Source organism: Globicephala melas, chromosome 15 (assembly GCF_963455315.2).
Source record: "Globicephala melas chromosome 15, mGloMel1.2, whole genome shotgun sequence".
Taxonomy (NCBI): domain Eukaryota; kingdom Metazoa; phylum Chordata; class Mammalia; order Artiodactyla; family Delphinidae; genus Globicephala; species Globicephala melas.
In genome coordinates, this window is record NC_083328.1 from 35,779,540 (window position 1) to 35,790,631 (window position 11,092).

The 11,092-nt window shown below is 57.1% G+C and overlaps 1 protein-coding gene across 1 annotated transcript; it reads right to left on the reverse strand.

Moving 5' to 3' along the window:
* Positions 1–4,821: 4,821 nt before the first annotated feature.
* PRSS33 (serine protease 33) lies at positions 4,822–10,721 on the reverse strand. Its single transcript, XM_060285304.1, is given in 8 exon segments — positions 4,822–4,980; positions 5,181–5,350; positions 5,543–5,811; positions 6,032–6,097; positions 6,242–6,338; positions 9,750–9,840; positions 9,900–9,948; positions 10,621–10,721. Coding segments are annotated over 8 exon segments (1,002 nt in total).
* Between the last annotated feature and the right edge of the window lie 371 nt (positions 10,722–11,092).

Below are 11,092 nucleotides of genomic sequence, written 5' to 3' on the forward strand. Positions count from 1 at the left end.
CTAGAGGAAGAACCCAAGAAGTTAACCAGCCTGCATGCAGTGGAGGGATGGCAATAATTCTGACCCGCTATCTCAACAATTAACTGAGATTACTTCCCTTCTGCCCTTTAAAAGTTTCATGGCCGAGCACAATCTGTGGAGGTGGTTTTTGGGGGACGCCGAGTCTACCATCTCCCCAGATTGTTGGCATTCTGATTAAAAGCACCTTTCCTTTGCCACCAACATTTGTGAGTATGCAATTGATTGTGAGCAGCAAGCAGCAGGACCCCCATTTGATAACAAGGCCTGGCAAACATCCTCGGAAGAAGCAGCATGCATGGCCAAAGTTGGTGTTCACGCTTCCCAGGAGGAGGGTGCCCTGGGCAACTGCCCGCCTTTCTGCCCAGGTCCACTCAGGCTCCAGAAGGGCCTGTGGACTTGGTTTCCCTCTCTGGCTGCCCTTCGTACCTACTGACAGCCTAGGCCTCCCTCCTTGGTAGTTGGATGCTCTCCTGCATCGCCCCAAATTGCAGTTATACTAGAGCAAGAGAAGGAGGCTTTTTCAACCTCTCCCAGGGAGAGGGAGAACCTCAGCTGAGTCATTGCTGGCACGTGCCAGAGAAGGCATGCCGTGGCACCCAATGAGAGATGAGCCAGTGGTGACCCTGGATGCTGAACAGCTCAGCAGTTGTTGAGGCCACAATTTGAGGTTCTTTGGAGTGGGTGGAATCTGAAGATGATGCTGCCTTGGCCCTGAATCAAGCTGGTGGCTAGCCATGCAGGCTCTGGGCTCAGACCTGCTGGGATTCAAATCCTTGCTCTGGCACTGAGTGTGCAGCCTTGGGCAGTTAACCTCACCAAGGCCCAGTTTCCCCCTCTCTGAGATTGGAGAATAACTGTTTGTAAAGTTTGCGGAGGCTTGGTGTAAGCAGATGGGGGGGGGGTCCCTGGAGAGAGAACCCAGCATGGTTTTCTTGACAGAAGAGAAGCCATTTTTGGCCTAAGCCACTTTGTGATCTAAGCCTGGCCTCATTGCAAGCCCTTTCATGAATATGCATGTACCCTTAGCCTAAAATTCCCCCAATTTTGCTGTTCGGGAAGACACTGCTTTGGGAAAGATCCCTGGTGTTCTCTTCACTTGCTGCAAATAATAATAAATCCTTCCTTCTCCCCATCTTTGGCTTGGTTGTGGTCTTTTCGCTTGACACTCACCAAGAAGCAAACCCAGTTTGCCGGTAACATCACCAAGAGTTAGCACTCAATAGATGTTTCCTAAACTATAGCTATAGTTATCATTTTTGACTTCTGGCCTCTGGCTCCTCAGGAGTCCTTTGAAGTCCCTTTCCTTCCTGGGACTCCTCCACACCTGTGCCTCAAGGCAGCCCTTTCCCTCAGATGGGATCTCTGTGCACCCCATTGTGCTATGGTGGGTGGGTCGGTTGCAGGAGGTAACTGCAGTCCTCGTGTCAGTGAGTACAGTGACACCTCCTGCAGTGGGAATGGGGTCAGGAGAAGTTTGAAGGAGGAGCAGGGGCTGAGCCCCCAGCCACCCAGTTCTGTGGTCTAGCTGGGTGCAGGCCCTCCTTCCTGGGGGCCATGACAGACAAAATGGGAGTCTCAAGATGGTGGGTGAGCCAGCTGGCCAGCTGCTCTTGCTTCTCTGCACAGGAAGTCCTCCTGGGCCCTTTCTGCCCTGTGGCCTCAACCACCCAGTGCTCATGATAGAGACCCTCCCCGGCCTCCAAACTAAGCCTGTAGGGTATCAACCTGGTGGGACTTCTCCTTTGGTCTACTTAAACTTTTTAAAGTGTTGATTAATAAAGAGTAATTGTCAATCATCACTCGTTACTAGTGTGCCTCTAGTTGTGTCATACAACTGGTTTCATTTCTATGAGGGAAGTGACAATTCAGTGTGGAATTAGAGTCAGTCGCCCAGATTCAAATCTGGTTCCACCTCTTGCCTGCTGTGGGTCTTAGGGCATATTACCTAGCCTTTCTGGTCCTGTTTCCCCATTCGTGAAATGGGAACACCTCACGGGTGTTCAGAGATCAGCTGAGAGCCCGCCAGTGCCTGGCTCAGGCTGCGTGCTCGCTGGGCAGAACTGAGTCATTTTGACTCTCCCTACAGCCATGATAGGGTTCGTGTTACCAGTTCAGATTGTAGATGGGGAAACTGAGGTTGAGTCAGTACTCCTGGGAGAGGCTGGGCCATCTGGCTGCAGCTCTACCAACTGGAGCAGGTGAGCAGCTAGAGAATGCTTGCTTGGACAGGAGCCTGATGTCCTGTCCCCGGTGGGTTCTGAGGACTATCCTCGCCGCCCCAGGGCCTCCCTCCTGGCAGATCAGGCAACCGTTGTGAGGCCAGGGGCAGGATGCTACTGATGCAGGGCCAGGTCCATACCCCGCCACCACCGCCGGCGCCCCCCCTGCCCCGCCCCAGCTCCAGGCCCAATGACCTTGCTGACAGGCGGGATGCAGCAGCACAGGGTGCCGTGCCACTGAGCCTGCTGGACAGAGTAGAGCTGTAGCTTGTCCAGCCCTGTGAGGCTGCCACAACAGGAACAAGCAGAGAGGAGGCAGGCCTGGAGGCCACACTGTTGGAGTGGAAGTGGAGAGAACCAAGGTGGTAATACCCTCTTTACCACCCCCAGCTGCCTCCAGAATCAGACCACCTGGGTTCAAATCACAGTCTACCGTCTACCAGCTGTATGCCTTTAGGCCTGTTTTCTCATCTGACAAATGGGGAAACCCCCCTCACAGAGTGTCTAGTGAGAATCTCATGAGATGGTGCAGTAGAGCTCTCTGCACCGTGTCTGGTGAGGGTTTAACGAGTAGCAGATTTCTGCTCATTCCCTTCCGTGGGCAGCCCGCCCTCTCCACTTCTAGGACACCCCTGCTTAGCTCTCACCTTATGCTTCAGAAACACTTGGCTCTGGGACTTCCCTGGTGGTCCAGCAGTTAAGACTCCACGCTCCCAATGCAGAGGGCCCGGGTTCGATCCCCAGTCAGGGAAATAGATCCTGCATGCCGCAACTAAAGATCCTGCATGCTGCAACGAAGATCCCGTGAGCCTTAACTAAGAACCAGCACAGCCAAAGAAAGAAAGAAAAGAAACACTGGGCTCTGAATGGGGATCCATTACTCTAATCACGGCAGGTCCAAGACTGAGGCATCCTGGCTCTCAGTCCTTGGCTTTTTCTGGTCTCAGTACTTTGGGAGGCATCTTGAGGAAGTTCTCTGGGCTGGCCCCCGGCTGAGGGCGGGATGGGAGGATGGCCAGCATCACCCATCAGGGGCGGCCAGGGTCCCACCGCAGATGTGCCCACAGCCTTTTGCCTGGCCTGCCACAGCCATGCCCTGTTCTGGGTACCCTGGTCCCCAGTGACCCCACCAGGGGCAGCCAGTAGACGGCCCTCAGCCTAGGGGAGACAGCAGCCCGGAGCTCCCTCACTGCCCAGTCCACAGCCCCACCCTCCCAGCCTGGCTTGGCCCAGCAGCGACCACGTGCTGCAGCCACTTTTTCCCCTGGGAGGAAAGAAGGGAGGGAGACGAAGCTCAGGCCTGCGTGGCGGCAGCTGCACTTGGTCCTGCCCAGCCAGACTGCCCCTTCAATGATAGCTTCCCCTGTCCCCCCTTTCCCGACTGCCCCGTCAGCTCCAAAGGGGGGCTTCAGAGTTTCCAGGTTTTGTTCCGGTTCTTGTTCTTTCTGCTGTTCTAGAAACTGAGCTCTGTCTATAGGGATGGATGATCCTTGGCCTGGGGATGAGGAGATGGCAGAGAGGGGATGGGACACCAGGTCCCAGCACATGAGGGTGGTCAGGGAGTTGAAAGGGCCTAGGCCGGTCTCCAGATGCAGGTGGGGGAAGGGGGCGGTCCTGGGCCTGGGGGCCTGGCCAAGGCTAGGACACAGCCTCAGACTCATCCAGGGCATGGATGGGGGCAGTCGCAGAAAAAACAAGGATATCAGAAGCTATGGCCAGGCCTATCTGGGGGCTCCTGTCTCCTCTTGGCAGAGGGCATGATGTCAGGTGCCCCAAACTCCTAAGACCTTAGAATTCATGGGAAGGCCAGGCCTGGTGGCTGGCCATCTGCCTCCTGGGGCACTTTCACTGCAGTGGGGCAAAATCTATTTGAGTTTTCTATTGCTGTGTAGCAGATGACTGCAAACATAGCAACTTAAACACTAATTTATTAAATCACTACTCTGTGGGTGGGCTAAACTGGGTTCTCTGCTTAGGATCTCACCGGGCTGAAATCAAGGGCTTGGCCTGTCAGGGTTCTCATCTGGAGGCTGGGAGTAGAGTTGGCTTCCAAGCTTGTTCTGGTTATTGGCCAAATTCGGTTCTTTGCAGTAGTAGTGCCGAGGCGTCCCTTTCCCTGCTGGCTGTCAGCCAGGGGCTTTCATCAGCTCCTTGCCACGTGGCCTCTCCATCTTCAAAGCTAGCAATGGACAGTCATTTCCTTGGTGTTGAATTCCTCTCATATTTGAGTTTCTCTGACTTCTTCCAGAAAAGAAGGGCACACAGACCAGACCTAGCACTGACTCACTTGCCTGTCTGACTGGAGCTCAGGGGGTTAAATATGAGCAGGAAGGGAAGGGAGGGAGTGTGAGACCCTGGGACACTCGGGAGGCTCCTGGAGGAGGGTTGGCAGCTTGGGTTTGGTGAGCCCCAAGGAGGAGGCAGGGGATAGACAGATGAATGGGTGGGTGGATGGCCCCTTAACTTTATTAGGCCTCTAAGCCCTAAGTCAGAAGGGGCAGGGTGGGGGGATGTGTAGATCCCCACACAGACCAGGCAGCTGAGGGACTCCAGAGTCTGGCTTCAGGTCAGTGTCACTGCATCAGAGGCTGAGGCGAGCCTGAATCCAAGGGCTGTAAGTAGCCATATTGGTATAGACACCTGGACGGTTGGGCAGGGCACAGCCCTTGCCCCAGCTCACCACACCCACTAGGACCCAGCGCCCAGACCTCATACAGGTCAGGGGTCCTCCAGAGTCACGCTGCAGGAGAAAGAAGAGCTTAGGTCCCAGCCCTCCAGAGACTTTGGGTCCCAGGGCTGCAATCCCCCAGGTGGTGCCTCTGGGTTGGGGTCCAGGACACTGAACCCTGGAGGTGGTACCTCCTAGGTCCTGGGTTCTAAGGAGGTAGGGTGCTGGCCATAGCAGCATGGACTCCAGAGTTTCCAGGCAGCTTCTCGCACCTGGCAGGCATCCTTCTGGCCCTCGACATAGCCGGTGCACAGGTTCCCTGGCAGCACTATGTGCTTGGCACGAGGAATGTTGGTGCCCATGTAGTAGAGGAGGTCACAGGTGTGAGTACCCAGCAGTGGCACCCGTACTCCCTGCAGAGGTCGCCACTCTGGGAGTGGCACTGGAGAAGAAGGGGGGACTTCTAAGAGCTGGGAGACAGTGAGGTGGAAAAACTGTGAGGATGTTTGGGTCCCTGGAGGTCACGGTGGGTCCTGGATTGGGGCAGTGAGGGGCTGGGATTCCCGATCAGAGAGAGGTGGAGAGAGATCGCCTGTCCGGCCCCAATGCCCCAGTGCCCCGCCCTCTGCCTCACCTCCTGAGTGGAGGCTGCCCTAGCCAGTGACCCAGCATGGTGTACCTGGTGGTGGGCAACGCCCAGGCTCAGGCAGGCAGATGGGCTGGACTCATGTGCTCAAGGGCACTAGGCGGCGAAGCTGCAGCAACGCCAGGTCTCCTCGGGTCCCGTCCTCTGAGTAGTCCGGGGGCAGCAGCACCCTCTGCACGGGCACCAAGAGAACGTGGGGCAAGGCAGGACACAGGTGCAGTGCCCCGAGGCGCACGGGGCACTCAGATGGCAGCGCCCTCCGGCATGACAGCGGTGGGTCTAGTTAAAGCAGCTCCTTCTCCACCCCCAGTAGGGCCCCCATCCCCGCCACCCTCTCACTCAGAGCCTGGGGACCATGCTTCCACCAAGTGGCACGCCCCCTTCCGTGGGTCTTGCTCCACCCGCCCCTGCCCCCTTCGACGTTGAGCCCTCAGCGTAGGGGAGTGCCCCTTGTCCAAGCCTGGGCTGCCTGCTCACCTCAGGAAGCAGTGTGCTGCCGTCAGCACCCACTGGGGGGCGATGAGCGCGCGCACACACACACACACACACACACACACACACACACACACACACACACACACACACACACACACACACACACACACACACACACACACACACACACACACACACACACACACACACACACACACACACACACACACACACACACACACACACACACACGCCCCGCGGTGCTGGATGCTCGCCTGCCTCGGCCACTCTCCGTCCTGGGTGTCCCGGTCCCCCACGATGAGACTTGACACGTGAGGCTGCCCGCAGGCTGTGGGAGGACAAGGGGAACTCAAGGGTGAGCAGAGGAGCAGGGAACTCGGAGGAGGATGAGGGCAGGGAGACACAGGGCTAAGGTTGGGGGGGGTGGGGGGGAGTGGAGGGGGGTTGGCACACTGGAGGAGGAAGCACGGAAGGGACTGGATTATGGGTTTGGTGTCAGATAACAGGGTGAGGGGAGGGAGGTCAGAGATTAGGAATGAGGGTGCCCTCTGGTTGGAACCTGAAGAGAGAGGAGGAGGATCTAGCCCCCCCAGAGGCCCTTTTGTCTTCCTTTAGACCCTGGTTGGTCCCAGACCTAGCCCTGTGGCCCAGGCTCTATGCCCTATGCCCAGGCCCCAGAGACCACCCCTGCCCCCCACCCACTGTGAGATTTGGCCACCTTAGGTCTCGATACAAGCCCTGGACCCCAGCCCCTCCCCCATCTTGTATTTCCATTGCCTGACAGCTGCTCCTGCGTGCCCCCCACCCCTAGACCCCACAGCCCCTGGATTCTGTTCTCACTCTTGCAGCTGGTGTCCTCCTTGCTAACTGGGCTGGGGGACAACCTGGGGGCTTAAAGACCCAGGAGGGGGTGGGGGCCTGGCCAGGAGGTAATTAAGGAGGTCAGGGCGGGGCTGTGGCTTCATCAGCCCAGCCTTGAACAAAGATGCTTTGAACAGTGCTTTTGAGGTGGCAGGAAAGGGACACCTGGATTTCTCAAAGGAAACCTGGCTTGGGCCAAGGTGCACAGAACTGGGGGCGGGAGCCTGTGCCCAGCCAGGCAATGTGGGGGGCGATGTGGGGTGGGGATGAATGGGGGTCGGGGTTGTTTTGGTCAGGCCACAAAGCTCCAGAGGATCCTTGGCCGCTCATCTCTGAACCTGATCCTGCCTCCTGGCTCCTTGCAGTGCTCAGTCACTGGGGCTTCTGAACAGCATTGTTCTGTCCAGAAATCCTGGCCGGGACAGCCTCATACAGAGCCCAGGCTTCAGGCCTTGCATAGACCCTCCCAGCCCCAGCTCTGCACAGTTTTTTTGTGGGGGGTGGGGAATGAATGTCTTATGAATATCTTGTTTAAACCTGGCAGCTCTCCTCGCTTAACCCTAGAGGCAGGAGCAGACTTGACCTTTGGAAACAGTCTCCTCTTCAATTTGGGGTGGCCAGGACAGCAAGGCTGCCAGTCTCGGGTGAGGCTGGGAGATGCTGGAGACAGGGCTCAGTCGGTGGGCTGGGCCTGGACTGTGCCCACTTCCCAGAAGGCTCTGGAACCTCCTTCTACCAAGTCATCCAGCAGCCCTCCACTTGGTTCTTCCTCCTGGGGGCCTTCCTGCCCAGCACACCTCCTCCTCTGCCACGTCACAGTGGGAGTTGATGTGTGATAGAGGAGGTTTGATTTGTTTGTCCTCCCTCCATGAGGCAGGGTCTGGGTCTCTGTCCCTGTCTTAGCTCAGGCTGCCAGAACAGAACACCACAGACTGGGGAGCTTAAACACAGCTTATTTCTCACCATTCTGGAGGCTGGAAGTCCAAGAACAAGGAACTGGCAAGATGGGTTTCCCTCTGAGGCCTCTTCTCTTGGCTTGTTGGTGGCTGGCATGTCACTGTGTGATCACACGGCCTCCTCTTTATGTCTGCTGGGCATGGGGGGGTGCTGGTGTCTGTTTTTAGCAGGACATTAATCCTATCGGATCAGAGCCCACCCTTAAGACTTCATTTAACCTTAATTACTTCCACAGACAGTCACATTGGGGGTTAAGGCTTCAACATATAAATTTTGGAGAGGACACAGACATTCAGTGCATACCAGTCCCCCATGGCCTGAACAGTGCCCAGCACAGAGTGGGCACTGAGTCTTTGGGAGTGAAAGGGGCCAGCAGGGCATCATGCCGGGAGTGAGGGTGAAGGATATGAACGAGGGGACCTAGAGGCCAACCGGCCCCAGCCCCAGCCCCTCCACTCGAAGTGAGGGAGGGCAGCCTCAGGCCTGACCTCTGCTGTCCACACTCTAGGAGCAGGCTCAAGCCCAGGCTCAAGGACTCCGGAGTCGGCTTGTGGAACGCCCTCCCTCCAGCCCTGAGACCTTGGGAGAGTTTCCTCTTCTGTAAAACCCGCCTCCCAGGTGGTTGTGAAGATTAACTGGGTTAGCCCACGCAGAGCTTGGAATAGTGCCTGGCTGATGTAAATGCTATAGAAGTGCCACAAGAATGAAAGAAGCACCTTCCCCAAGGCTCCTGACCTTTCGTTACACCGGATTCAGCTGCCATTAGAGGGCTTGGCAGGAATGGAGCCAGGTGGGCAGTGTTCCCCTTGGTGCAGAGTTGGGGCAGCTGGAGAGGCAGGTGGGAGTAAGAGTGACCAGGGACCCTGGGAACACACAGCTATCTCTGGAGATATGGGCCAAACCTTGAGAGGGGAGTTCACTGGAAGGCGGGATGGAAGGAGCTGCGTGTCTGCCTGTTGCAATTTAGGTGAGGCGGGAAGCCTGGAGGACAGACACCTGGGTGCAGGGACCAGGAAACAAATTCCCACTGAGAAACTGGCTTATGGTGGGAGGATCTGGTACTGATTGAATATTGGACAATCAAAGCTGAGAGGAGTAGGAAAGGAACCTCGCTCCAGGGGCTCACCCCAACCCAGCCCCTGTCTCAGATTGAGAAACTGAGGCACAGACCCCTGCTGGGCCCACATGCCCTTCAGTCCCACCCTTGAGTCACACTGCAGAAATGACCCCTCAGCAAATGTCATCTACTTGCCCTTCTCACAGCTATCCTTCTCAGGGCCATAGCTGAGTCAACCCCACGTTTTTCTGGTGCTGGATCTGTCCCCACTCCCAGGGGAGGGCAAATGACCCAAACGAGGGCCATCATCCCACCATGTCCTCCAGGTCACAGTGATTGATCAAGAGGTGACACATGACCCCAGACCAGCCAATCAGAATCCTTCCCTGGGATTTTTATCCTGGAGGAGGGAGAGAGGACCCCTTGGGGCCCAGGCAGGGGGCAGCCATAGCTGGCCTGAAAGCCTGCAACCTTCCAGGCTGAGAAAGAGTGTCCTGTGAAGCTGGAGCTCCTCATTCCAGTCATCCTTGCCCTTGGTGGGCTGTTCTTTATCCTTCTAAAGCAACTCTCCTTCACTCATGCTGGTACTAGGGGATTCTTTTGCTTACAAACAAAGTCTTTAAATGCCAAGGATGAAAACAAAATAACAGTTCAACAAAGGTGCAGAGGATGTGCCCCCTGAGCTGGCTGCCCTGCCAGTGTGTTTCAGTATGGCAGTGCCCAGCCCACCATCTGCAGCACAGGACTCATCTCTGACGAGGGCCCAGCCCTACCCTTGGCCAGATCCCAGGGGCACCCTGTAGACCTGGCAGCAGGAGGAGGTGGGACGGGGTGGCCTTTCCAGGATCCAGGTGGTATGCTCACTGATGTCCCAGCAGAAGCTGGGCCCTTTGGGACGGCCACAGCCAGACCCCACACCATGCTGACCCAACAACCAGGGGTCATCTAAAGCAGCCTGAAGGGGGACAAAGGTGTGGGGTGAGCCAGGCCAGGGGGAGGGGCATGCCGTGGCACCTGGCTGGAGTCCTCTTGAGCCTCTGGGTAGGTGACCCTGAACAGCACCCTATGGGTGGACGTGGGACGTGCACCTGGGCGGGCTTGAAAGTATTTCTGTGGATGAGTCTGTCACATGGGCACTGGGCCACCAGAGGCTACTCTGCCTGCACTGGAGGAGGGGCAATGTCCAAGCAGGCCTGCAGGGCAGTGTCGCAGTGTGGTCGGTCTGGGGCCAAGTGCTTAATGGGCATTAAATCACACTGTCTTCCAGTAACACATGGGACACCAGGGCAGTGAGTGTTCTGCTTGGGTCAACTCAGAGGGCCTTTGTGGGAGGTGAGTGGGGGCACCCTCAGGTTTTGGCTGTTGGGGAGGGCAGATGGGGGGAGTGGAAATCTCAATGCAGGTGAGTCTTACAGGAGACCTGGGAGACCCCACCTGCCCGGTACCTGCTGGCCCCTCTGAGTCAGGCCATGCAGTGAGAGGTGGACACAGGCCCTTGTGAGCTGAGTGACTTGAATAGTTCTGTCACCTTGCTGGGCCTCAGTTTCCTCACTGTGATGAGGGGGAAGAGAAGCTCCAGCCTTGCAGGGCTGCCGAGGGGTATGAAGCCTGAGCGTGGTGTCCTACAGCCTGTGTGGCTGTCCTGGTGGGCAGAGGCGAGGGGGGCACCCTCCCAAGACTCCTCCACCTGCTTCTTCACAGAGACAAGCTGTCAATCGACCAGAACTTCTGATACCTTCTGCTCTCATAGCACCTCTGGATCTCATGAAAACGCAGATCTGCCCGAGCAGTTCCAAGCAGCCCAAGTCGGCCCCGCTGGCCTGGTCCCTTGGCCATGCTGAGGCTGGGGGGAGACACGCTTGATGCTGCCCCTCCACCCAGGCCACCTATGGAGCTTGGAGCCCCCACGCCCCCAGGACAAGCCTCAACCACGGGGAGTCAGGAGAGAAAGGGCCATGCCAGGTCCTTGTCCCCCACAGGCAATGCTGAGGTGTGTCCCCGTGATTTCTCAGGGGATCCCGGCCAGACAGCGCCTCAGCTGCCCACAAGGGTAACTTCCTCATCTGGGCAAACGTCATTGGCTCTCAGCCCTCCTGCCTCAGTTTCCCCACTCTTCACTGGGGCTTCTTGGTATCACCTCCCAAATAAATTATCTGCACCCTCGTCCTGGTCCCAGGTCAGCCTTTGGGGGACCGTGGTGAGACCAG